The 27,924-nt window shown below is 48.6% G+C and overlaps 1 protein-coding gene across 2 annotated transcripts in view; it reads right to left on the bottom strand.

The window, feature by feature from the left end:
* Nucleotides 1-27,415, bottom strand: part of tsg101a (tumor susceptibility 101a) — a 50,817-nt gene extending 23,402 nt beyond the window's left edge. Inside the window, exons 1-5 of one of the 2 annotated variants that reach the window (XM_068046116.1) lie at nucleotides 27,266-27,413; nucleotides 24,783-24,867; nucleotides 15,648-15,713; nucleotides 13,677-13,840; nucleotides 12,566-12,692 (exon numbers count right to left, since the gene is read on the bottom strand). In XM_068046116.1, the coding sequence (XP_067902217.1) occupies nucleotides 12,566-12,692; nucleotides 13,677-13,840; nucleotides 15,648-15,713; nucleotides 24,783-24,867; nucleotides 27,266-27,307 (484 nt within the window). In that variant the 5' untranslated portion in view covers nucleotides 27,308-27,413. Of the gene's footprint in view, nucleotides 1-12,565; nucleotides 12,693-13,676; nucleotides 13,841-15,647; nucleotides 15,714-24,782; nucleotides 24,868-27,265 lie in introns of both variants that reach the window. The other variant, XM_068046117.1, reaches the window with a different exon arrangement.
* Between the last annotated feature and the right edge of the window lie 509 nt (nucleotides 27,416-27,924).

The raw sequence follows: 27,924 nt of genomic DNA on the forward strand, positions 1-27,924 counted from the left end.
TGATGGGGGATTCAGTGATGGTAATTCCGTTGAACATCATGGGGAGATAGTTAGATCCTCTATTGTTGGAAGTGTCATTGCCTGGCATTTATGTGGTGTGACTCTTACTTACCATTTATCAGCCCAAGCCTGAATTTTGTCCAGGTCTTGCTGCATGCAGGCATGGACTACTTCAGTAACTGAGGAGTTACAAATGGTGAACATTGTGCAATCATCATTGGCCTGCACTTGTAGCCACAGTATTTATGCGGCTGGTCCTGTTAGTGCTCTGGTCAATAGTGACCCCCTGAATATTGATGGTGGAGGATTTGACAATGGTCAGGTAATGCTATTAGATGTTAAAGGTTAGACTGTGCCACTGTGAAAAGTTGCAAAACACTCTTTGTACAGTCAACCTGTTTTCTGTAGAAAGTTTAATTATAGCACTGTTGGTATTTAATCTACCTTTCCTTAATGTGTAAAGTTTTATCTGTAAATAAAACGCAACTGTAGTTTTAGACTGTGTATACACAATTGCCTAGAGATGCCATTTCCAGCCTTATGGAGGGAATATGGAAACATGAAACGCCCACATAGTGCCAATCAGGGATTTACAAGGTTAATTGTTAGATCTGAACTGCACAATCCACATCTAGCAGAGAAAGACACAAGTTTCAGTCCACAAGAGACTCAATCTTGTTGTGGAACCATAGTCTACTCAAACACAAGAAAGGCGCTGGGGGAAAAATGTTCAATAAAATAACTAGCCAATCAAGAAATCACATCAGTAGCCTATGTAGTAAACCGAACGTATCTTCATCGATATGCATTATCTATTGCTCCTCCGCACTCTTGCGCAATGTTTAAACAGATGAACTCTGATTTTTAAAAAAGCTGTAAAAAGCAACTTGTACTCTTCCTTGGTTTTTCTTATGTCATTCCTGTCTGTTCTAAGTTGGATCATATGCTCTAAATACATTCCTTTTAAAAAAAGAGAGGAGCCTACTTAGACTTCTGGTGTGGTCGGGGAAGCAACATGTTGGCTGGGATTCACCACCCTAATAGAAGTAAATAGAGGTAAACAGGTATGATATAGTCAGGATTACGGAGACATGGCTGCAAGGTGACCAGGGATGGGAAATGAGCATCCAGGGGTATTCAGTATTTAGGAAGGACAGACAAAAAGCAAAAAGTGGTGGAGTTGCATTGCTGGTTAAAGAGGAAATCAACGCAATAGTGAGGAAGGATATTAGCTCTGACGATGTGGAATCTGTATGGGTGGAGCGGAGAAACACTAAGGGGCAAAAAACATTAGTGGGGGTTGTATATAAACCCCCAAACTGTAGTGGTGATGTTGGGAATGGCATTAAACAGGAAATTGGAGATGCATGCGATAAAGGAACATCTGTAATTATGGGTGACCTTGATCTGCATATAGATTGGGCAAATCAAATTAGTCACAATGCTGTAGAGGAGGAATTCTTGTAATGTATACGGGATGGTTTTCTGGACCAATACGTCGAGAAACCAACGAGAGAACAGGCCATCCTAGACTGGGTATTGTGTAAGGAGAGAGGAATAATTGACAATCCAGTGGTGCGAGACCCCTTGGGGATGAGCGACCGTAATATGATAGAATTCTTCATCAAGATGGAGAGTGACGTAGTTGATTCAGAGACTAGGGTCCTGAATCTTCGTAAAGGAAATTACAAAAGGTATGAGGCGCCAGTTGGCTATGACGGATTGGGAAACGTTACTTAAAGGGATGACAGTGGATAGGCAATGGCAAACATTTAAAGAGCGCATGGATGAACTGCAACGATTGTTTATCCCTGTCTGGCGCAAAAGTAAAACGGGAAAGGTAGCCAAACCGTGGCTTACAAGGGAAATTAGAGATAGCATTAGAACCAAAGGAAGAGGCATATAAATTTGCCAGAAAAAAAACAACAGACCTGACGATTGGGAGCAGTTTGAATTCAGCAAAGGAGGACCAAGGGATTGATTAAGAAGGGGAAAATAGAGTACGAGAGCAAGCTTGCAGGGAACATAAAAACTGACTGTAAAAGTTTCTATAGGTATGTGAAGAGAAAAAGATTGAAGACAAATGTAGGTCCCTTACAGTCAGAAACGGGGGAATTTCTTTTTTCCCATAATAAATGGCTGACCAACTAAATGCATACTTTGGTTCTGTCTTCACAAAGGAGGACACAAATATCATACCAGAAATGTTGGGGAGCACAGGGTTTAGTGAGAGAGAGGGGAACTGAAGGAAATCAGTATGAGTAGAGAAATGGTGTTGGGGAAATTGATGGGATTGAAGGCCGATAAATCCCCAGGCCTGATGGTATGCATCCCACAGTACTTAAGGAAGTGGCCCTAGAAATAGTGGATGCATTGGTGGTCATCTTTCATGATTCTAGAGACTCTGGAACAGTTCCCACAGATTGGAGGGTAGCTAATGTAACCCCACTATTTAAAAAGGGAGGTAGAGAGAAAGCAGGGAATTATAGACCAGTCAGCCTGACATCAGTAGTGGGGAAAATTCTAGAGTCCATTATCAAAGATTTTATAGCAGAGCACATGAAGAACAGTGGTAGAATCGGACAAGTCAGGATGGATTTACGAAAGGGAAATCATGCTTGACAAATCTACTAGAATTCTTTGAGAATGTAACTAGTAGAGTTGATGAGGGGGAGGCAGTGGATGTGATTTATTTGGACTTTCAGAAGGTTTTCGACAAAGTTCCACATAAGAGATTAGTATGTAAAATTAAAGCACAAGGGTGGTAGTGTATTGCAATAGATAGAAAATTGGTTGGCAGATAGGAAACAAAGAGTAGGGATAAATGGGTCTTTTTCCGAATGTCAGGCAGTGTCTAGTGGGGTACCGCAGTGATCAGTGCTAGGACCCCAGTTATTCACAATATATATTAATGATTTAGATGAGGGAACTAAATATATCTACAAATTTGCAGATGACACAAAACTGGGTGGGAGGCTGAGTTGTGAGGAGGATGCAGAGGGGCTTCAGGGTGATTTGGACAAGTTGAGTGAGTGGGCTAATGCATGGCAGATGCAGTATAATGTGGATAAATGTGATGTATCCACTTTGGTAGCAAAAACAGGAAGGCAGATTATCTGAACGGCTATAAACTGAGAGAGGGGAATATGCAGCGAGACCTGGGTGTTCTCATACACCAGTCACTGAAGGTAAGCATGCAGGTGCAACAGATGGTAAAAAAAGGCAAATGGTATGTTGGCCTTCATAGCGAGAGGATTAGAGTACAGGAGCAGGGATGTCTTGCTGCAATTATACAGGGTCTTGGTGAGGCCACACCTGGAATAATGTGTGCAGTTTTGGTCTCCTTATCTGAGGAAGGATGTTCTTGCTGTAGAAAAAGTGCAGTGAAGGTTTACCAGACTGATTCCTGGGATGGCGGGACTGACGTATGAGGAGAGATTGCGTCGGTTAGGATTATATTCGCTGGAGTTCAGAAGAGTGAGGGGGGAGCTCATAGAAACCTATAAAATTCTAACAGGACTTGACAGGGTAGATGCAGGAAGGATGTTCCCGATGGTGGGAGAGTCCAGAACCAAGGGTCATGGTCTCAGGATACGGAATAACCCTTTCAGGACTGAGACGAGGAGAAATTTCTTCACCTAGAGAGTGGTGAGCCTGTGGAATTCGCTACCACAGAAAGCAGTTGAGGCCAAAACATTGTATGTTTTCAAGAAGGAGTTAGATATAGCTCTTGGATCTAAAGAGAGCAAAGGGTATGGGGCGAAAGCCGGAACAGGTTATGGAGTTGGATGATCAGTCATGATCATAATGATGGAGCAGGCTCGAAGGGCCGAATGGCCTACTCCTGCTCCTATTTTCTATGTTTCTATAAGTGGCAAACAAAAATTTAGCAGAGATCTCCCTTACTCTGCAAAATTCAAGACCAGAGTTTCCAACAAACAGCTCCAGCGCACCTACCAACACAACAGGGACTTCATAATTCAGCAGTGATTCACAAATCTGAGCACAGGGCAACACAATAAATACAAAACAAGCCAAACAGCTGACACAGCTGAATAAGAGTGTACAGGACCACCTCATCTGACTGCTACGAGGGCTGACAGATATTAGGCACAAGTTCACAAGACCCTCATCTGAGAATTCCACCCAGCACTTAGGGAAGCACACAATGCTCAAACTCATAGCCCATTGGGACTTCTATGGCAATGTTTGATGAGACCACATAATTTATAGCAGGCATGGCAGACTGCCATATAAACAGAAATGATAAAAGGAAAACTGCATAGAACGGCACAGGCATGAAGCAACACAATGAAAACCTGCCTAGTCAGGCTGGAACACAGGAAATGGGATTGGCCTAAGTCACCCAGAAACTGGTCTTGAGAATAGGATAGACGTACCACAATACTTTGTATCAGTGTTGTCAAGAAAAGTGCACTTGATGTGGTCTACATGGATTTTAGCAAGGTCCCACATGGCAGACTGGTTACAAAAATAAGATCCCATGGGATGCAGGGAAATGCAGCAAGGTGGATACAAAACTGGCTCAGAGGCAGGAAACAAAGGGTAATTGTTGAGGGTGTTTTAGCGACTGGAGGGCTGTTTCCAGTGGCGTTCCGCGGGGCTCAGCACTGGGTCCCCTGCTTTTTGTGGTATATATTAATGATTATTTATGTAAATGTAGGGGGCATGATCACGATGTTTGCAGATGACACAAAGATTGGCTGCGTGGTAGATAGCTGTAGGCTGCAGGAAGATATTGATGAGCAGAAAAGTGGCAAATGGAATTCAACCTGGAGAAGTCAGGTGATGCATTTGGGGAGGTTAAACAAGGCAAGGCAAAAACACGATCAATTGGAAAATACTGAGAAGTGTAGAGGAAGTGAGGGACCTTGGAGTGAATGTCCACAGATCCCTGAAGGTAGCAGGACAGGTCGATAAGGTGGTCAAGAAGGCATATGGAATCCTTTCCTTTATTAGCCGAGGTATAGAATACAAGAGCAGGGAGGTTATGCTGGAACTGTATAACTCATTGGTTAGGCCACACATTGAGTACTGTGTGCAGTTCTGGTCACCTCATTAAAGAACGGATGTAATTGCACAAGAGAAGGTACAGAGGAGATTTACGAGGATGTTACCAGGACTGGAAAAATGCAGCTATGAGGAAAGATTGGATAGGCTGGGATTGTTCTGCTTGAAACAGAGAAGGCTGAGGGGAGATCTGATTGAAATGTACAAAATTTTGAGGGGCCTGGATAGAATGGAGGGGAAGGGTCTATTCACCTTAGCAGAGAGGTCAGTGGCGAGGGGGCATAGATTTAAAGTGAGTGATAGAAAAATTAGAGGGGAGATGAGGAAAAACGTTTTCACCCAGAGGGTGGTGGGGGTCTGGAACTCACTGCCTGAAAGCATAGTTGAGGCAGAGACCCTCACCTCATTCAAAGGAGTTTGGATATGCACCTCTAGTTCCGTAATCTGCAGGGCTACGGACCAAATGCTGGAAGGTGTGAGTAGAATAGGTGGATCGTTTTTCAGCCGGCACAGACATGATGGGCCAAGTGGCCTCTTTCTCTGCCTTAAACTATGATTCTATGATAACCATCCACTCACTGGACCACAATCTTACAGCCCTCGCCTGCCACAGTTCTCAAGCCTGACAGCACAGTAACAGGGAACCATCAGCCAGGTGGTTCATTGTAGGAGAAATGTCCTCAAACTGGAGTCAGTAATCAGACCAAATGCTAGGAAAGGGATAATGCTAATGAACCATGGAGGCTTATACAAACAAAACATTCTTCACCAGGGACAGTATACAGTCCATCAAGATCACAGGGCTGGTGATGGTACATCAAGTGGACATAAAAAATACCCTGCTTTATCTGGACCTATGTGCAACCTTTTTCTTCAGTAAAAATTAAGCATGAAAAGTTAGGGTGCAGACAAGAGATGACGTGTAGGTGCTGCTACTTCATTGACATGGTGGTTATCAAAGCTCCAACCAAGTGCGCTTTGTTCAGGGTTTTCTTGGAGGCAGGATTGTAGTTGATTCTCTTCCCCTGGTCTCTGGCTGGAGCACTCTGTAAGCATGGAGGGTCCACAGTTACAGTCAGTTTTCAACTTGATGTTTTAAGGAGAGACAGAGAGCGCGAGAGAAAAAGGGAAGCACGCAGCCTTCTGCTGGACACACCAAGTTACTGCTTGTCTCTTTGTCCAAGAGAAACAAAACCAGCTTCCCCTGAGATGGACAGACTGTTACATAGCTGCTTCAGGTTTTTTAGAAACTTCTAATGAAATTCAAAGTTAGGAATTGGCTCCAGAGGCCCCAGGATGCCAATTTACACTTGGAGGGGGCTCTCTTTCAAAGTCAATGTGATAGGATTGCCTTGACTGTTGCGCTAATGAAGCCATTTTAGGTAATACAATCACTTCGAGCAAGCCATTGTCCTGGGTCCATGCTGCTTAAACTTCTGGTGGATCTTTTGAATATGAAAAGGTGTTTCAGATGCAAATTGTGGTGGCCATCTTGGCTGTTAACTTTAAAAACAAAAACTAACTGCAAAATTTTCTCCATTAAAAGTCTAATGCAAGTTTCCAACCGATGAAATTAATATTTCCCATTTGGCATATAGTGTTTTCTTGACAACAATGATACAAAGTATTGTGGTACTTCTGTCCTGTTGTCAAGACCAGTTTCTGAGTGACTTCGGCCAATCCCATGTCTGTGTTCCAGCCTGACTAGGCAGTCTTTCATTGTGTTGCTTCGTGCCTCTGCCTGACTAGGCAGTCTTTCATTGCGTTGCTTCATTCTGTGCCGTTCTATGCAGTTTTCCTTTTGTCATTTCTGTTTATATGGCAATCTGCCATGCCTGCTAGAAATTATGTGGTTTCGTCAAACATTGCCATAAAAGTCCCAATGGGCTATGACTTTGGGCATTGTGTGCTTCCCTAAGTGCTGGGTGGAATTCTCAGATGAGGGCAGAGTGGGTCTTGTGGACTTGTGCCTAATATCTGCCAGCCCAGGTAGCAGTCAGATGAGGTGGTCCTGTACTCTCTTATTCAGCTGTGTCAGCTGTTTGGCTTGTTTTGTATTTATTGTGTTGCCCTGTGCTCGGACTTGTGAATCTCTGCTGAATTATGAAGTTCCTGTTGTGTTGGTAAGTGCTCTGGAGCTGTTTGTTGGAAATTCTGGTCCTGAATTTTGCAGAGTAAGAGAGATCAATGCTACATTTTTGTTTGTCACTTCTATTAGGGTGGTGAATCCCAGTCAACATGTTGCTTAGAGGACCACACCAGAAGTCTAAGTAGGCTCCTCTCGTATTTTTTTTTAAAAAAGTAATATATTTAGAGCATGTGATCCAACTTATGACAGACAGGAATGACATAAGAAAAACCAAGGAATAATAGTTGCTTTTTACAGCTTTTTTAAAAATCAGAGTTCATCTGTTTAAACATTGCACAAGAGTGTGGAGGAGCAATAGATAATGCATATCGATGAAGATATGTTAGGTTTACGACATAACTACATAACTGATTTTCTGTTACAATGACATTTATTCTCCACTTCAGACAGAGCAGCTGGTACTCCAAGATCAAAACAACAAAGAACAAAGAACAGTACAGCACAGGAACAGGCCATTCTTGGCTAGTTATTTTATTGGATTTCCACCCCCCAACACCTTTGTTTGAGTAGACTATGGTTCCACAACTAGACTGAGCCTCTTGTAGACTGAAGCTCATGCCTTTCTCTGTTCTCTGCTAGATGTGGATTGTGCAGTTCAGATCTAACAATTAACCTTGTAAATCCCTGATTGGCACTATGTGGGCTGTTCATCAGGTTTCCATGTTCCCTCGGAAGGCTGGAAATGGCATCTCTAGGCAACTGTGTATACACAGTCTAAAACTACAGTTGAGTTTTATTTACAGATAAAACTTTACACATTAAGGAAAGGTAGATTAAATACCAACAGTGCTATAACTAAACTTACTTTTTTTTTTACAGAAAACAGGTTGACCGTACAAAGAGTGTTTTGCAACTCTTCAGGGTGGCACAGTCTAATATTTAACATCTAATAGCATTACCTGACCATTGTCAAATCCTCCACCATCAATATTCAGGGGGTCACTATTGACCAGAGCACTAACAGGACCAGCCACATAAATACTGTGGCTACAAGTGCAGGTCAATGATGATTGCACAATGTTCACCATTTGTAACTCCTCAGTTACTGAAGTAGTCCATGCCCGCATGCAGCAAGACCTGGACAAAATTCAGGCTTGGGCTGATAAATGGTAAGTAAGATTCACACCACATAAATGCCAGGCAATGACACTTCCAACAATAGAGGATCTAACTATCTCCCCATGATGTTCAACGGAATTACCATCACTGAATCCCCCATCATTAACATCCTGGGGGTTGCTATTGACCAGAAACCTAACTGGACCGACCATTTAAATGCTATGGCTAGAAGAACAGGTCAGGCTGGGAATTCTGCAGTCAGTAACTCACCAGCTGACTCCCCAAAGCCTGTCCACCATCTACAACGCACAGGTCAGGAGTGTGATGGAATACTCTCCACTTGTCTGGGTGGGTGCAGCTCCAACAACACTCAAGAAGTTCGACACCATACCAAAGCAGCCTGCTTGATTGGCACCCCATCAACCACCTTAAACATTCACTCCCCCCACCACAGAGGCAGCAGTGTATATCATCTACAATATGCACTGCAGCAACTCGTCAAACTCCTTCAACAGCACCTTCCAAACCTGTGACCTCTACCCACCTAGAAGGACAAGGGCAGCAGATGTATGGGAACACTACCACCTGCAAGCTCCACAGTTCCCCTCCAAGATACACATCATCCGGACTTGGAACTAGATCACTGTCCCTTCACTGTCACTGGGTCAAAATCTTGGAATTCCCCCTCTAAGAGTAACATGGGTGCATCTACACCACATGGACTACAGCGGTTCAAGAAGGCAGTTCACCACCACCTTCTCAAGGGTAATTAGGGCTGGTCAATAAATGCTGGCCTTGCCAGTGACACTCACATCATGTGAATGAAAAGAAAACAAAACGTCAGCGATTGGATATTTTGTGGGAAGTGGCTCACCTCCAGACTCCGCAAAGCCTTTCGACCATCTACATGGTACAAGAGAGGAGCGTGATGGAATCCTCTCCACTTGCTTGGATGACTGCAGCACCAACAACACTGGAGAAGCTCGACTCCATCCAGGATAAAACAGCCTGCTTGACTGCCATCCCCTCCACCACAGGTACACGGTGGCTGCCGTGTTTACTATCTACAAGATGAACTTCAACTCTTCTTTGGCAGCACCTCCAAACCTGCAACCTCTACCAAGCAGAAAGACCAGGGCACCAGGCGCACGGGAGCACCACCACCTGCAACTTCTAAAAAGTTGATAAAAAGTGAAAAAAATAGAAAATGAAAGTAAACTAGCTAGGAATATAAAAACAGATTGTAAGAGCTTTTATGAATATAAAAGAGTAGTGAAGTAAAAATTGGTCTCTTAGAATCAGAGACAGGAGAAATTATCATGTGGAATGATGAAATGACAGAGGCATTGAACAAATATTTTGTGTCTGTCTTCACATTAGAAGACAAATTTCATACCAGAAACAGACGGTAACCTAGACACTATAAAGAATGAGGAAATTAATATCAGAGAAAAAGTATTGGAGAACCTTAAGGGACTAAAATCTGAAATCCCCAAACCAGATGGACTATGCCCTTGGGTTCTAAAAGAAGATAGCTGCAGAGATAGTGGATGCGCTAGCTATGATTTTCAAAAACTCCTTAGACTTGGGAATGGTCCCATCAGATTGAACTTGGCAAATGTTACACCACTTTTCAAGAAGGGAGAGAGAGAAAACAGTGAGCTACAGGCCAGTTAGCCTGACATCATTGGGAAAATTCTGGATGTTATTAAGGAAGTCTTAACAATGCACTTAGAAAAGCATAGCATGATTAGAACAAGTCAGCATGGCTTTTCTAAAGGGAAATCCTGTTCGACAAATTTATTAGAGCTTTTTGAGGATGTAACTAGTAGGGTAGATAAAGGGGAACCCGTAGTTGTCGTATACCTGGATTTCCAAAAGGCATTCGATAAGGTGCCACACAAAAGGTTAACAGGTAAGATAAGGGCGCATGAAGTTGGGGATAATATATTAGCATGGATAGAGGATTGGTTAACAGACAGGAAGCTAAGAGTGGGCATAAATGGGGCATTTTCAAGTTGGCAGGCATTGAATAGTGGAGTGCCGCAAGGATTAGTTACTTGCAATCTATATCAATGACTTTGATAAAGATACAAAGAGTAATGTATCTAAGTTTGCTGATGACACAAAGGTAGGTGGAAAGGTAAATTGTGGATGTGGGGAGGACACAAAGAGGCTGTAAAGAGATGTAGACAGGTAAAGTGAGTGGGCAACAAGATGGCAGATGGAGTATAATGTAGGGAAGTGTGAAGTTATTCACTTTGGTTGTTAAGAATAGAAAAGCAGAATATTTGTTAAAAGGTGTGAAACTTGGAACTGTTGATGTTCAAAGAGACTTGGGTGTGCTTGTACTTGGAATGCAAAAGTCAGCATGCGGGTACAGCAAGCAATTAGCAAGACAATTGGCATGTTGGCCTTTATTGCAAGGGGCACAGGAATAGAGAAATTTTGCTACAATTAGACAGGGTTTTGGTGAGACCATGTCTGATGTACTGTGCACCGTTTGGGTCTCCACATTTAGGAAAGTATATACTTGCATTGGAGGTAGTACAGCGAAGGTTCACTAAATTGGTCCCTGGGATGAGGTGTTTATCCTATGATGAGAGGTTGAGTAAATTGGGACTATATTCTCTGGTCAGAAGAATAATGAGGGGCAGTCTCATTGAAAATACAAGATTCTGAAGGGGTTGTATAGGGTAGATGCTGAGAGATTGTTTCCACTGGTCGGGGACTCGAAAACACAGGGGCACTGTCTCAGGATAAGGGTCTGATTCATTTAGGGCCGAGATGAGGAGAAATTACTTCACTCAAAGAGGTTTGTGAATTTTTAGAATTCTCTATGCCAGGGGGTTGCGAATGGTCCATTGTTGAATGCATTTAAGGCTGGGATTTGCAGATTTTTGGTCTCTCAGGGAATCAAAGGATATGGTTAGTGGGTGGGAAAATGGATTTGAAGCCTAAAATTAGCCATGATCATACTGCATGGCGGAGCAGGATCGAAGGGCCATATGGTCTACTGCTGCTCCTATTTATTGTGTACTTGTGCTTGTCCTACATCCAGTAACAGATGAGCAGAATTTTCCTCCAACTAAATATTGGGAAGACTGAAGCTATTGTCTTCAGTCCCCACTACAAACTCTGTTCCCTAGTCACCGACTCCATTCTTCGCCCTGGCAACTGTCTAAGGCTGAACCATACCATTCACAACCTTGGGTGTCAATACTTGACCCTCAGATGTGTTTCTGACCACATGTCCACATCATGATGATCGCCTAGGTCCACCCTTGGTAACACTGCCCACCAACTCTGCCCCTGCCTCATCTAATCTGCTGCTGAAACACTTATCTATGCCTTCGCTACTTCCAGACTTGACTATTCCAATGCACTTCTGGCTGTCTCCCACCTTCTACCCTAAACTTGAGGTTATCCAAAACTATGCTGCCCGTGTCCTTAATCACACCAAGACCCATTCATCCATAACTCATGTTCACTCAGCTACACTGACTGCTGGTTAAGCAATGCCTCGATTTTAAAATTCTCACCTTGTTTCCAGATGCCTCCATGACTTCACTCCTTCCTATCTCTGTAATCTCATCCAGCCCTACAACCCTCAGATATTTGCACTCCTCTAATTCTGGCTTCGAGACTCCCCGCTTTTAATTGCGTCATCATTGGTGGCCACGCCTTCAACTTCCAAGGCCCTAAGCTCTGGAATTCCCTCTCGAAACCTCTCAGACGCTCTTCCTTTAAGACATTCCTTAAATCCAACCCCCTTTGACCAAACCTTTTGGTCATCTGCCCCAATAGCTGCTTTGGCAGCTCTGTCAAATTGTGTTTTATAACGGTCCTGTAAAAGGACCTTGGGATGTTTTATTAGTTTAAAGGTGCTAAAGAAATACAGGCTGTTGTTGTTCTTCTTAATGTAGCACTAAGAGTGCCATTATTGGCTTCAGTGTTCATGGGTTAGGATGGAGACAATCACCTAAAGTTTCTGCTGCTCAAAGCTTCCTACTGGCCCCTATTTCAAAAGGCATAGTGAAGTAGTGGTTAAAGGGAGGATTAGGTTTAGTTGCAATGCCCCTGTTGTCAAATAGCCTGCTAATACTTACTGTCTAGGCGACACATCATGAATGCCCATTTAGGTACAGTCTTGGAGGATGACTGTGGAGCAACACCTCAACACAACAGATGGGTAGAAAAATTAAGCAAAAGAAATAGGACAAAGCTATCAAGAGGGTCTTGCATGTCTCATGGTTTCAGCAGGACAAAAGTTAATCTCCTTGTTATGAGCTTTAATCATATAGCCTTTCTCAGAAAACTACTTACCGGTTGGAGGTCCTGTGGCTTGGTACTGTGGATATGTTGGAGGTGCAGCTGGCCTCGAAAAGACTGGAGGCTCCTCCCCAAACATGACTATCATCACCTGAATCAGCCCATACAGGTCAGAATGTGGCTGAAGGAGGAAAGAAATGCACAGAAACAGCTTCAATAAAATTTCCTGTTTAATCATTTCACATTTCCACAATGGGGCGCAGTGTGAGCTGTATTTCCATATGGAGACAGGACCAGAAAATGCCATAGAGGGTTGGATCATTTATACAAATGTGACAGATAAAAGTAATGCTAACAAATGGGAACTGCTCATCAACAAAGTGCAACATAATATAAAAAGAATGGAATACAATTAGTAACTCAGAAAAGGAGATGCAAGTAATCATGTTCAATGGCTTACATTGTGAGGAATTTTTTTTAAAGAGTGAATAAATGCTTCAATACATAGCCAGAACAGTGAATAGAAGTTAACTGAGGTATTCTGAGGCTGGGCACCACAATATTCAGACTGCTGAGCTGTATCATGGAGACCAGAACTGATTAATAAAAAGCAAACTGGTCCTTCAAGTGAGACAGAGACTTTTCTGCTTCAGAGCCCTGAATTCTGACTTGTCACATTATCAGGCTGGGTGCCTCTGCTGAACTTTCAGGAGGCGTCAGCCAGCTACCTCTGCTATGTAAATTACCTACCCTCAGAGAGTGGCAACCTGAGGTTCAGACCCTCTGCACTTCCAGGGATCCAGGAATTTTTGCTCCATACATTTTGGATGCATTCAAAATGCAGTCAGACAATGGTAGAGTTAGAACAGTAAGGAGACAAGCATTAGTGGGTCAGAAGGCTTTTTCTTGTCATCTACTTTCTCAGTCCATATGGAGAAAAGTGTCCAGCCTGCCACTATCTAAGAGCCCTTTCCTGGCAGTGCCCAGCCTACCAATATCCAACTCTCTCCCTCCACCTCATAATACATAGGCTGTCAGTATCTGCCTCTCCCTGGGGACACTGGCTGCCAACATCCACCTCTTCCCAAGTGTAGAGGTGCCAGTATTTGCCTGGAACATGGGTGTACATAGGACCATCTTGTTTAAAACAATATATGATACTCACGTGTTTCCACTCATGCAAATAAGGGAGATAGATCTTCCCATTGGCATCAACATGTTTTCCTGTTTTAATCATCATGGTGCTGGTGGGTTTTACAAAGCAGATTGGAGGGTTGTAAGGGTATGTGTCCAGTAACCAGAGGCACACAGGGATATTATACATATTGCCTGCAAAGAAAGTGAAGAAAAGATGATTGAGAATAAAGGATTACAGCTTGCAAAACAGTGAAAGCTCTTTTTTTTTAAAAAAAAGAAACAAATCGCAGGGTTGGGGTGGAGTGGGGCACTACTTATTCCAAGTACTCTTGCATTTTGTAGTGAAAAAAACAATTAACTAAGACAAGAATCAAATTTCTTAGGCAGTTCCAAGAACTAACATGCAGCTGGGCCAGACAGGTGACATCACCTATGGTCAGTGAAGGCTGGGACTCTGATCCTGCCTACCACCCTTATTCAAGACACACATTCACCACTACCCTCCCCATCCCCCCGCTCCCCTCTCCAATCTCTAGGTTGCATGCAGCTTTCCCTTCAGTGATATAATTGGTAGAGTCTACTAACATAGGGTCTCCTTGGTGCCGTCAAATTGTGTTTTGAAAAGAACATCTATTTAATATAAAATTAATTTTTCCTCCAAGACTTGTTGGTCAGCACAGACTCGGTGGGACGAAGGGCCTGTTTCAGTGCTGTATCTCTCTATGACAACTGCCAAGCAATGACCATCTCCAACAATAGAGAATCTAACCATCTCCCCTTGACATTCAATAGCATTACCATCGCTGAATCCCCCACTATCAACATCCTAGAGTCTACCATTGACCAAAAACTGAACTGGAGTAGCCATATAAATACCATGGCTACAAGAGCAAGTCAGAAGCGAGGAATCCTGTGGCAAGTAACTCACCTCCTGACTCCCCAAAGCCTATCCACCATCTAAAAGGCTCAAATCAGGAGTGTGATGAAATACTCTCCATTTGCCTGGATGGGTGCAGCTCCAACAATACTCAAGAAGCTCAACACCATCCAGGACAAAACAGCTCGCTTGATTGGCACCCCATCCACAAACATTCACTCCTTCCACCACCGACGCACAGTGGCAAGTGTGTACCATCTACAAGATGCACTGCAGCAACGCACCAAGGCTCCTTCGACAGCACTTCCCAAACCCGCGACCTCTACCAACTAGAAGGACAAGGGCAGCAAATGCATGGGAATGCCACCACCTGCAAGTTCCTGTCCAAGTCGCACACCATCCTCACTTGGAACTATATCGCCGTTCCTTCACTGACACTGGGTCAAAATCCTCACCTACCTTACATGGACTGCAGCGGTTCAAGAAGGCAGCTCACCACCACCTTCTCAAAGGCAATTAGGGATGGGCAATAAATGATGGCCTAGCCACTGACGCCCACATCCCATGAATGAATAAAATAAAAATTTAATTGTAATGCAAATAGGGATCACCCTTGAGTTAGGCATGCACTTCTGATTTAGTAGCAATGTGGCAGAAAATATTTAGAGACTAGATTTTGTATTTTACTTGTACTTAATGGCTATGATTAAAAATGGTTAATAGTAGAAATATTTAAAGGCAACTCATCAGGCAGAGTTTCAAGCTACTTAGAAGTCAGGCGGCACAGAGTTTAACTATAAAAACACAGACTTTCCAAAGTTGCACTAGTCTACTTTAAAATGCTAGACATGCTGCACACATCCAAATTCTCTCTCAGTCTCCTGGCCACTGCTTGCAGATATTCCCAAAGCCTCCATGAACCTCTTACAATAAGCTTGCACCACTTGTCGCATATGCATCTGCCGCACCCACCCCACCCACTGCCCCCAGCCCCAAACACCCCACACAGCCTTTTTTACATTGTGCCTACCCCATCAGCCTATCCCAAAAAGGCTATGTTGCAATGCCCCTGCAAACTGTACCTTATATCCAATTTGGGACTTTTCACCACTCAGTCCTTACCTCTGTAGCTGACTGGGATAGTCCCAGTGAGACTCATCAGATCCTGAGATGAACCATTGTTAAAAACTGAAATCAGAAAGGGAAAACATGATAAAAATCAATGGGAAACCACATGGATGTATGAAAAAGAACTTAGTTTCACCAATACCTAGTAGGTGAAACACGCCACCCGGTGCAGTACCTGAATATCAACACAGGCAGCAATGAAATGGTTCAGCATCCCTGAACTGGGGTGGCAGTTGGGGAGGCAGTGGTTATACAAGAAAGCTGAAAATGTTCTCATCATGATTGTTAGCCAATGAGTCCTGCTTGAATTGGCACATCAAGTAAGCACTGGGTGCAGCACTGTTACCCCGATGATCAAACAGCTCATCAACGCTCAAGGTCAGAGCTGACAAATGTCAAATAGCCATATGGGAGAGGTATGTGACAGGCCCCATCTCTCTCTCCTCTCCACCCCACCTCCTCCCCCCTCTCTCCAACCCCACCCCTCCCCCCACAACCCCCCCTCCCCCCAACCCCCCTCTCCCTCCCCCCCCACAACCCCACCCCATACCCACTCCCCCCCCCCACAACCCCACCCCATACCCACTCCCCCACCCCCCCACCTCATCCCCACTCCACCACCCCCCCACCTCATCCCCACTCCACCACCCCCCCACCTCATCCCCACTCCACCACCCCCCCACCTCATCCCCACTCCACCACCCCCCCACCTCATCCCCACTCCACCACCCCCCCACTCCACCACCCTCCCCCCCACCCCCAACCCCACTCTTCCCTCCCCTCCCCCCCACCACCCCTCCCCCCCACTCTTCCCTCCCCTCCCCCCCCACCACCCCTCCCCCCACCACCCCTCCCCCCCCAACCCCAACCCCACTCTTCCCCCCCCCACCCCCACCACCCCTCCCCCCCCAACCCCAACCCCACTCTTCCCCAACACCCCTCCCCCCACCCACCCCCAACACCCCTCCCCCCCCAACCCCACTCTTCCCCCCACCCACCCCCAACACCCCACCCCTCACCCACCCCCAACACCCCTCCCCCACCCCCACTCTCCCCCCCCACCCCCACTCTCCCCCCCCCCCCACTCACCCCACCCCCCCCCACTCACCCCACCCCCCACTCTCTTTCCCCCCCCCCACTCTCTTTCCCCCCCCCCACTCTCTTTCCCCCCCCCCACTCTCTTTCCCCCCCCCCCCACTCTCTTTCCCCCCCCCCACTCTCTTTCCCCCCCCCCACACTCTCTTTCCCCCCCCCCCACACTCTCTTTCCCCCCCCCCACTCTCTTTCCCCCCCCCCACTCTCTTTCCCCCCCCCCCCCCACTCTCTTTCTTCCCCCCCCCCACTCTCTTTCCCCCCCCCCCCACTCTCTTTCTCCCCCCCCCCACTCTCTTTCTCCCCCACCCCACTCTCTTTCCCCCACCCCACTCTCCCACCCCACTCCCCCCCCCCCACCCCCACCCCACCCCCACCCCACTCCCACCCCACTCCCACCCCCACCCCCAACCCCACCCCCAACCCCACCCCACCCCCACCCCACTCCCCCCCCACCCCACCCCCACCCCACCCCCACCCCACTCCCCCCCTACCCCACCCCACCCCACACCCCCACCCCACCCCACACCCCACTCCCCACCCCCACCCCACTCTCCCCACCCCACTCCCCCCCCCCACCCCACTCTCCCCCCCCACCCCCACCCTCCCCCCCCACCCCCACCCTCCCCACCCCACTCTCCCCCCCCACCCCCACCCCACTCCCCACTCTCCCCACCCCACTCTCCCCACCCCACTCTCCCCACCCCACTCTCCCCACCCCACTCTCCCCACCCCACCCCACTCTCCCCACCCCACCCCACTCTCCCCACCCCACCCCACTCTCCCCACCCCACTCTCCCCACCCCACTCTCCCCACCCCACTCTCCCCACCCCACTCTCCCCACCCCACCACCACCCCCACTGTCCCCCCCCACCCCCACTCTCCCCCCCCCCACCCCCTCCCCCACTCTTCCCCCCCTTGAATAAGGGTGGTAGGCAGGATGCGAACCCATGTCCCAGAGCAGCACTTGCACTTTCAGCAAGAATAAATTTTAAGGAATTTTTTTTTGTTTTAAAGGAATGGAGCAGCTTCAGAATGGGGGTAATGGAAGAGTCCCTATTGGTTGGGGTGGGTGCTGTGTAATTCCCCTCCATATGAATTAGATACAATGGAGTGTTTTCTTTTGATGCAGGTCACACACCCTCCACCTTGCTGTTCTAAGCTAATGCATTCTTTGACACGTTACAACTATGTTAAAATCTTCTGCCCTACCAGGCGGCACAGTGGCGCAGTGGTTAGCACCGCAGCCTCACAGCTCCAGGGACCCGGGTTCGATTCCAGGTACTGCCTGTGTGGAGTTTGCAAGTTCTCCCTGTGTCTGCGTGGGTTTTCTCCGGGTGCTCCGGTTTCCTCCCACAAGCCAAAAGACTTGCAGGTTGATAGGTAAATTGGCCATTATAAATTGTCACTAGTATAGGTAGGTGGTAGGGAAATATAGGGACAGGTGGGGATGTTTGGTACGAATATGGGATTAGCGTAGGATTAGTATAAATGGGTGGTTGATGTTCGGCACAGACTCGGTGGGCCGAAGGGCCTGTTTCAGTGCTGTATCTCTAATCAGTGTTTAAAAAGACAGCTTTTCTCACCTTTTTTAAGGCTATAATCTCAAACACTGCTTTGCTGAAAGGGGCGCTCTCAAGAATTCTGGATCACTCTGCACCAAGGAGATGGGACACAGGCCTGCAGCTGTGACTTCGATTTCAATCAAACGATTGTCGGCAGTTGTCAAGTGGAGACCCGCAGGAAGAAAAAAAACTATGACCAAGGAGGCTATTTTAATTGAGGCCTTTGACTGCTGTGGAACCTTGGCTAACTGCCTCCTAATAACATTCCTGTACCCTCACCACCAAATCCATCACCTTCCCTTGTTACCGTCAGGCTGAACTACAGTTCACAATCTCGGTGATCTGTTTGATTCTGAGCTCAGCTTCCGATATATTCCACATCACAAAGACCAGTTACTTCCATCTCGAATGTCACTTGTCACTGTCCTTACCTCATCCAATCTGCCACTGCAACTTTTATTCATGCCTTTGACATCTCTAAATTTGACTATTCCAATGTTCTCCTGGCCTCCCATTTTCCACCCTCCATAAACTTGCTATCATCCAAAATTCAGCTGCCCAAATCCTATTCCATATGGCCAGTAGCCCTGTCCTCACTGACTTACATTCGTGCCCAGTCACCAAATATCTCAAATTAAATATTCTCATCCTTGTATTTAAATACCTATCTCTGTAACTGCATCCACCACTACAACTAACCACCACCACCCCCCCACTCCCCAACAAGTCTCCACTCCTGATTCCGCTCTACTTGGTATTTCCCTCCCTTCACCCCATCATTGGTGGCTGTGAAATCAATTGCCCAGGCTCCACAGTATGGAATTTCTTCTCTAAACTGGTCCACCTCTGCACCTCTCTCTCCTCCTAAAAACCTCTTCAGGCAAGGTTTTGGTCACCTTCCCTAATATCAAATTAGCTTCAACATTGTTTTTGTCTGTTTACACCTCTGCAAACCACCTTGGGATGTTTTTCTATTTTAACGACACAAGATAAATGCAAAATGTTGATGTTGTAGTAGTTATCCTTTACTGCAATAGTGACTACACTTCAAATGTACTTCATTGGCTGTAATGCACTTGCGACATCCTGAGGTCATGAAAGGTGCTATATACATGCAAGTCTGTCTTTCTTTCTACTGGGGAGCCCAAGGGAACAACACTGAATTCCAGCTGGAGAAGCCAAAGAACTCAGTACCAGAGAGGTACAGTAGAAGTCTGCCACAAGCTACAGACCAAAGAATCGCCAATGACCCAAGGCTCTGCAATAAGTACCTCTGAAAGTGGAGTAAACTTGGATTTAAAAAAAAAATTCATTCATAGGATGTGGGCGTCAATGGCTAGGCCAGCATTTATTGCCCATCTCTAATTGCTCGAGAAGGTGGTGGTGAGCTGCCTTCTTAAACTGCTGCCATCCATGTGAGGTAGGTACATCCACAATGCCGTTAGGAAGGGAGTTCCAGGATTTTGACTCAGCGACAGTGAAGGAACGGCGATATAGTTCCAAGTCAGGATGGTGTGTGACTTGGAGGGGAACTTGCAGGTGGTAGTGTTCCCATGCATTGCTGCCCTTGCCCATCTAGTTGGTAGCGGTCGCAGGTTTGGAAATTGCTATCTAAAGAGCCTTGGTGCGTTGCTGCAGTGCATTTTGTAGACGGTACACACTGCTGCCACTGTGCTTCGGTGGTGGAGGGAGTGAATGTTTGTGGGTGGGGTGCCAATCAAGCGGGCTGCTTTGTCCTGGATGGTGTCGAGCTTCTTGAGTGTTGTTGGAGCTGCACCCATCCAGGCAAGTGGAGAGTATTCCATCACACTCCTGACTTGTGCCTTGTAGATGGTGGACAGGCTTAGGGGAGTCAAGAGATGAGTTACTCGCCACAGGATTCCTAGCCTCTGATCTGCTCTTGTAGCCACGGTATTTATATGGCTAATGCAGTTCAGTTTCTGGTCAATGGTAGCCCCTAGGATGTTGATAGTGCGGGATTCAGCAATCGTAATGCTATTGAATGTCAAGGGGAGATGGTTAGATTCGCTCTGTGCACCAGTAGCTAACTGGATGCTTGGTAAAGAGCATCACTACTTTATGTAGTGACCAGACTTGGTCAACTTTCACCTTTCCTCTCCTAAAATGTTGACTCCCTGTTGGGCTACAATTCCACAGGCTCTAGTTACCTTCTGGTAGCTTGTCCAAGTATCAGCCTATATTGGCTATTTGACAGCAGGGGCCATCACAGCCAAAACAATCCTGCAAAAATACATGCGGTGGCATAGTGGTATTGTCACTGGACTAGTAACCCAGAGACCCAGGGTATTGCTCTGGGGACATGGGTTCAAATCCCACCACAGCAGAAGGTGGAATCCGAATTCAATTAATAAATCTGGAATTTAAAGCTGGTCTAATGTGGACCATGAAACCACTGTCGATTGTTGTAAAAACCCATCTGGTTCACTAATGTCCTTTAGGGAAGGAAATCTGCTGTCCTTACCTGGTCTGGCCTACATCTGACTCCAGACCTACAGCAATGTGGTTGACTCTTACATACCCTCTGAAATGGCCTAGCAAGCCACTCAGTTGTATCTAACCGCTACAAAGTCAATAAAAAGGAATGAAACCGGACGAACCACCCAGCACCGACTTAGGCACCAGAAATGACAACAGCAAACCCAGCCCTGTCGACCATGCAAAGTCTACTAACATCTGGGGGCTTGTGCCAAAGTTGGGAGAGCTGTCCCACAGACAAGTCAAGCAACACCCTGACATAGTCACAGTCACGGAATCATACCTGACAGACAATGTCCCAGACACTGCCATCACCATCCCAGGGAATGTCCCGTCCCACTGGCAGGACAGACCCAGCAGATGTGGCGGCACAGTGGTATACAGTAGGGAGGGAGTTGCCCTGGGAGTCCTCAACATCGACTCTGGACCCCATGAAGTCTCATGGCATCAGGTCAAACGTGGACAAGGAAATCGCCTGATTACCACCTACCACCCTCCCTCAACTGATGAGTTAGTACTCCTCCATGTCGAACAGCACTTGGAGGAAGCACTGAGGGTGGCAAGGGCACAAAATGTACTCTGGGCGTGGGACTTCAATATCCATCACCAAGAGTGACTCGGTAGCACCACTACTGACCGATCTGGCTGAGTCCTAAAGGACATATCTTCTAGACTGGGTATGTGGCAGGTGGTGAGGGAATCAACAAGAGGGGAAAACATACTTGACCTCATCCACACCAATCTGCCTGCCGCAGATGCATCTGTCCATGACAGTATTGGTAGGAGTGACTACCGCACAGTCCTTGTGGAGACGATGTCCTGCCTTCCCATTGAGCAGACCCTCCTTCGTGTTGTGTGGCACCACCACCATGTTAAATGGGAAAGATTTCGAACTGATCTAGCAATGCAAAACTGGGCATCCATGAGGCCCTGTGGACCATCAGCAACAGCAGAATTGTACTCAACCACAATCTGTAACCTCATGGCCCGGCATATCCCCCACTCTACCATTACCATCAAGCCAGGAGACCAACCCTGGTTCAATGAAGAGTGCAGGAGGACATGCCAGGAGCAGCACCAGGCATACCTCAAAATGAGGTGTCAACCTGGTGAAGCCACAACACAGGACTATCTGCGTGCTAAACTCCATAAGCAGCATGTGACAGTCAGAGCTAAGCGATCCCATAACCAACGGATCAGATCGAAGCTCTGCAGTCCTGCCACATCCAGCCGTGAATGGTGGTAGACAATTAAACAACTAACTGGAGGAATAAAAGTAAAATACTGCGGATGCTGGAAATCTGAAATAAAAACAAGAAATGCTGGAACCACTCAGCAGGTCTGGCAGCATCTGTGAAAAGATAAGCAGAATTAATGTTTCGGGTCAGTGACCCTTCTTCGGAACTGACAAATATTAGAAAAGTCACAGGTCATAAGCAAGTGAGGTGGGGGTGGGGCAAGAGATAACAAAGGAGGTCTAGATTGGACCAGGCCACATAGCTGACCAAAAGGTCACGGAGCAAAGGCAAACAATATGTTAATGGTGTGTTGAAAGACAAAGCATTAGTACAGATTAGGTGTTAATACACTGAATATTGAACAGCAGCAAGTGCAAACCTGAAAAAAAAGTGGGTAAGCAAACTGAACAAACTAAGATGAAATGAAATAAATGCAAAAAAAGATTGTAAAAAATGTAAAAAAAGAATGTAAAAACAAGGAAGAAAAAATAACTAAAAATGCAAGTAAAATGGGGGGCTGTCATGCTCTGAAATTATTGAACTCAATGTTCAGTCCGGCAGGCTGTAGTGTGCCTAATCGGTAAATGAGATGCTGTTCCTCGAGCTTGCATTGATGTTCACTGGAACACTGCAGCAATCCCAGGACAGAGATGTGAGCATGAGAGCAGGGGGGAGTGTTGAAATGGCAAGCAACCGGAAGCTCAGGGTCCTGCTTGCGGACGGAGCGGAATAACTGGAGGAGGTGGCTCCACAAATATCCCCATCCTCAATGATGGGGGAGCCCAGCACATCAGTGCGAAAGATAAGGCTGAAGCATTCACAACAATCTTCAGCCAGAAGTGCCGGGTTGATGATCCATCTCGGCCTCCTCCTGAAGTCGCCAGCATCACAGATGCCAGACTTCAGCCAATTCGATTCACTCCGTGTGATATCAAGAAACGAATGAAGGCACTGGATGCTGCAAAGGCTCTGGGCCCTGACAATATTCCAGCAATAATACTGAAGAACTGTGCTCCAGAACTTGCCGCGCCCCTAGCCAAGCTGTTCCACTATAGCTACAACACTGGCATCTACCCTGCAATGTGGAAAATTGCCCAGGTATGTCCTGTACACAAAAAGCAGGACAAGTCCAACCCGGCCAATTAACGCCCCATCAGCCTACTCTAAATCATCAGTAAAGTGATGGAAGGTGTCATCAACAATGCCATCAAGCAGCACTTGCTTAGCAATAACCTGTTCAGTGACGCTCAGTTTGGGTTCCGCCAGGGCCACTCAGCTCCTGACCTCATTACAGCCTTGGTTCAAACATGGACAAAAGAGCTGAACTCAAGAAGTGAGGTGAGAGTGACTGCCTTTGACATCAAGGCAGCATTTGACCGAGCACGACATCAAGGAGCCCTAGCAAAACCGGAGTCAATGGGAATCAGGGGGAAAACCCTCCACTGGCTGGAGTCATACCTAGTGCAAAGGAAGATGGTTGTGGTTGTTGGAGATCAAGTATCTCAGCTCCAGGACATCACTGCAGGAGTTCCTCAGGCCTAGGCCCAACCATCTTCAGCTGCTTCATCAATGACCTTCCTTCAATCGTAAAGATCAGAAGTGGGGATGTTCGCTGATGATTGCACAATGTTCAGCACCATTCGTGACTTCTCAGATACTGAAGCAGTTTCTGTAGAAATGCAGCAAGACCTGGACAATATCCAGGCTTGGGCTGATAAGTGGCAAGTAACATTCACGCCACACAAGTGCCAGGCAATGACCATCTCCAACAAGAGAGAATCTAACCATCTCCCCTTGACATTCAACAGCATTAGCATTGCTGAATCCCCCACTATCAACATCCTAGGGGTTACCAATGACCAGAAACTGAACAGGAGTAGCCATATAAATACAAGAGCTACAATAGCAGGTCAGAAGCTAGGAATCCTGTGGCGAGTAACTCATCTCCTGACTCCCCAAAGCCTGTCCACCATCAACAAGGCACAATTCAGGAGTGTGATGGAATATTCTTCACTTGCCTGGATGGGTGCAGCTCCAACAACACTCAAGAAGCTCGACACCATCCAGGACAAAGCAGCCTGCTTGGTGGCACCCCATCTACAAACATTCACTCCCTCCACCACCGACGCACAATTCCAGCAGTGTGTACTGTCTACAAGATGCACTGCAGCAACGCACCAAAGCTCTTTAGACAGCACCTTCCAAACCCGCGACCTCTACCAACTAGAAGGACAAGGGCAGCAAATGCCTGGGAACACCACCACCTGCAAGTTCCCCTCCAAGTCACACACCATCCTGACTTGGAACAATATCGCCGTTCCTTCACTGTCGCTGGGTCAAAATCCTGGAACTCCCTTCTTAACAGCACTGTGGGTGTACCTACCCCACATGGGCTGCAGTGGTTCAAGAAGGCAGCTCACCACCACCTTCTAAAGGGCATTTATGGATGGGCAATAAATGCTGGCCTGGCCAGCGGCACCCATATCCCATGAATGAATAAAAAAAATATAGGAACGAAGTCCCTTATTTCCCTTGCTAATCCAGGAAAGCAGATTTGAACTGTCCTGCACTATGACTTCCATGCTGAGATTAGCTAAAATTAACGAGAAGGTCAAACATGGCTTCTTCCTCGTACCTGTGCTCAGCGACTCACTGCCATAAACGGCCAACCATTAGAGGAGTCCAAATGCCCCATCAAAGGATACCGTCTATCCACATGAACTTTCAAATCACTCACCAAATGCATCCATCACCGGCTTGAGGTCTTTATAGGTAGAGGTAACATTCAGGATTTCCCGCACTGTCAGATCCCTGTATTTATACTTCAAAAGAGAAAGAACAGTTTGTCCACAGCAGTTCCTCTCTTCATGGAAGTCTCTCTCTCTGCCCCTCCCTTAAACACTGGCTGTCTCCACCACCTTCACTTACTCACTCTCTCTACCCCCTCTCCCTGCCATTCCCTCTCACCCCCTTCCCTGCCAGTCTCTCCCCAATCCTCCCTCCCAAGACACACTCTCCCTCTCCATTTTCTCTCGCCCCTCCACTCTCTCACCTGTGGTACACACTTGTCCAGTCTCCCCCGAACCCCACATCCCTCACTCTCTTTTGCCCAACATACCCTCGCTCAGTCCGGCGCACTGCCCTCACAACATCTCAAACCCTCTCCCACTCATCCTCCCATTCCATTCCTCCGCTCCCTTTTGCTCCTTCTCCCCCTCACTCCCCTGCCACATGCCAGTCGCTCCCTCACTCCACTATCCCGTCACTCTCCCTCAGTGCCAGTCCCTTCCCAATGAGTCAATTACCCTCCCTGTGCCGCTCCCCCTGCGCCTCGCCCCAGGCCAGTCACCACCTCCCCCCCAACCCTGGGCCATTCAACACCCCCACCCCTCGCTGGTCTCTCTCCCCTTCTCCCTGGGCCAGTCTCTCTCTCTCCCTCTCCCCCCTTCTCCCCGGGCCGGTCACAGTCTCTCTCTCTCTCTTTCCACCCCCTCTCCCCGGGCCGGTCTCTCTCTCTCTCTCCTCCCCCCACCCCCTCTCCCCGGGCCGGTCTCTCTCTCTCCTCCCCCACCCCCTCTCCCCGGGCCGGTCTCTCTCTCTCTCTCTCTCCTCCCCCTCTCCCCGGGCCGGTCTCTCTCTCTCTCTCCTCCCCCTCTCCCCGGGCCGGTCTCTCTCTCTCTCTCTCTCTCTCTCTCCTCCCCCTCTCCCCGGGCCGGTCTCTCTCTCTCTCTCTCTCTCCTCCCCCTCTCCCCGGGCCGGTCTCTCTCTCTCTCTCTCTCTCCTCCCCCTCTCCCCGGGCCGGTCTCTCTCTCTCTCTCTCCTCCCCCCTCTCCCCGGGCCGGTCTCTCTCTCTCTCTCTCCTCCCCCCTCTCCCCGGGCCGGTCTCTCTCTCTCTCCTCCCCCTCTCCCCGGGCCGGTCTCTCTCTCTCTCTCTCCTCCCCCTCTCCCCGGGCCGGTCTCTCTCTCTCTCTCTCCTCCCCCTCTCCCCGGGCCGGTCTCTCTCTCTCTCTCTCCTCCCCCTCTCCCCGGGCCGGTCTCTCTCTCTCTCTCTCCTCCCCCTCTCCCCGGGCCGGTCTCTCTCTCTCTCTCTCCTCCCCCTCTCCCCGGGCCGGTCTCTCTCTCTCTCTCTCCTCCCCCTCTCCCCGGGCCGGTCTCTCTCTCTCTCTCCTCCCCCTCTCCCCGGGCCGGTCTCTCTCCTCCCCCACCCCCTCTCCCCGGGCCGGTCTCTCTCCTCCCCCACCCCCTCTCCCCGGGCCGGTCTCTCTCCTCCCCCACCCCCTCTCCCCGGGCCGGTCTCTCTCCTCCCCCACCCCCTCTCCCCGGGCCGGTCTCTCTCCTCCCCCACCCCCCTCTCCCCGGGCCGGTCTCTCTCCTCCCCCACCCCCTCTCCCCGGGCCGGTCTCTCTCCTCCCCCACCCCCTCTCCCCGGGCCGGTCTCTCTCCTCCCCCACCCCCTCTCCCCGGGCCGGTCTCTCTCTCCCCCCCACCCCCCTCTCCCCGGGCCGGTCTCTCTCTCCCCCCACCCCCTCTCCCCGGGCCGGTCTCTCTCTCCCCCCACCCCCTCTCCCCGGGCCGGTCTCTCTCTCTCTCTCTCTCTCCTTCCCCACCCCCTCTCCCCGGGCCGGTCTCTCTCTCTCTCTCCTCCCCCACCCCCTCTCCCCGGACCGGTCTCTCTCTCCCCCCCACCCCCTCTCCCCGGGCCGGTCTCTCTCACCCCCCACCCCCTCTCCCCGGGCCGGTCTCTCTCTCCCCCCACCCCCTCTCCCCGGCCGGTCTCTCTCTCCCCCCACCCCCTCTCCCCGGGCCGGTCTCTCTCTCCCCCCCACCCCCTCTCCCCAGCCGGTCTCTCTCTCCCCCCACCCCCTCTCCCCGGGCCGGTCTCTCTCTCCCCCCACCCCCTCTCCCCGGGCCGGTCTCTCTCTCCCCCCACCCCCCTCTCCCGGGCCGGTCTCTCTCTCCCCCCACCCCCTCTCCCCGGGCCGGTCTCTCTCTCCCCCCACCCCCTCTCCCCAGGCCGGTCTCTCTCCTCCCCCACCCCCTCTCCCCGGGCCGGTCTCTCTCTCCCCCCACCCCCTCTCCCCGGGCCGGTCTCTCTCTCCCCCCACCCCCTCTCCCCGGGCCGGTCTCTCTCCTCCCCCACCCCCTCTCCCCGGGCCGGTCTCTCTCTCCCCCCACCCCCTCTCCCCGGGCCGGTCTCTCTCTCCGGGACACTCTCCTTACCTTTGATACCATTTTTTTCAACATTCCGTCATTTACCGCCATGGTTTTAGTTGTTAACCGCTCTGTTTACGGTTTTCTACTTCTGTTGTGTTTTAACTTCCCTTTCCGCCGGGATTCCGTCGAACCGGAAATATTCATCATCACGTGCACATAGACATGAACATGCGCAATTCTTCGATCGTGGAACCGGCTGCGAAGCACCAGCGATGGGCGGGACTCCAGGGCTGGGTGAAGAGTCCCTGTGGGCGTGGCTCCTGTGATGGGCGGGGCTTTACTGTCCTTAGGCCACCTGTCATGGGCGGGGCTCTAGTGGTGGGCGGTGCTGTGTGTGCAGCTATGACTGTGGGCGGGACTTGTTCCTGGCCGTTTGCTCTTACCGATGTACCCGGGAGAAGCGGGCAGATCTTCTTTGTGGACGCTCTTGTTTTGCCAGTTGAAGGCGATTCGAAGTCAGGTCTGCCTGTGTAACTTCGTCGGTTCCAAATCATATGCTGCCCGTCTGGGTGCAGCGATGGGCAGAGTTTGTAGCTCGGAAACCCTTCAATGGGCCAACCGTGTGCCGGTGGCGCCAATACTGACCCCTTATAGAACTGTATTTTCCTCTGCTTCCAATATTTATTCATTTGTTCCTTATATCAGTCTCTACCTCAACCAATCTC

The sequence above is a fragment of the Heterodontus francisci genome, chromosome 14 (genome assembly GCF_036365525.1).
Source record: "Heterodontus francisci isolate sHetFra1 chromosome 14, sHetFra1.hap1, whole genome shotgun sequence".
NCBI classification, from domain to species: Eukaryota; Metazoa; Chordata; class Chondrichthyes; order Heterodontiformes; family Heterodontidae; genus Heterodontus; species Heterodontus francisci.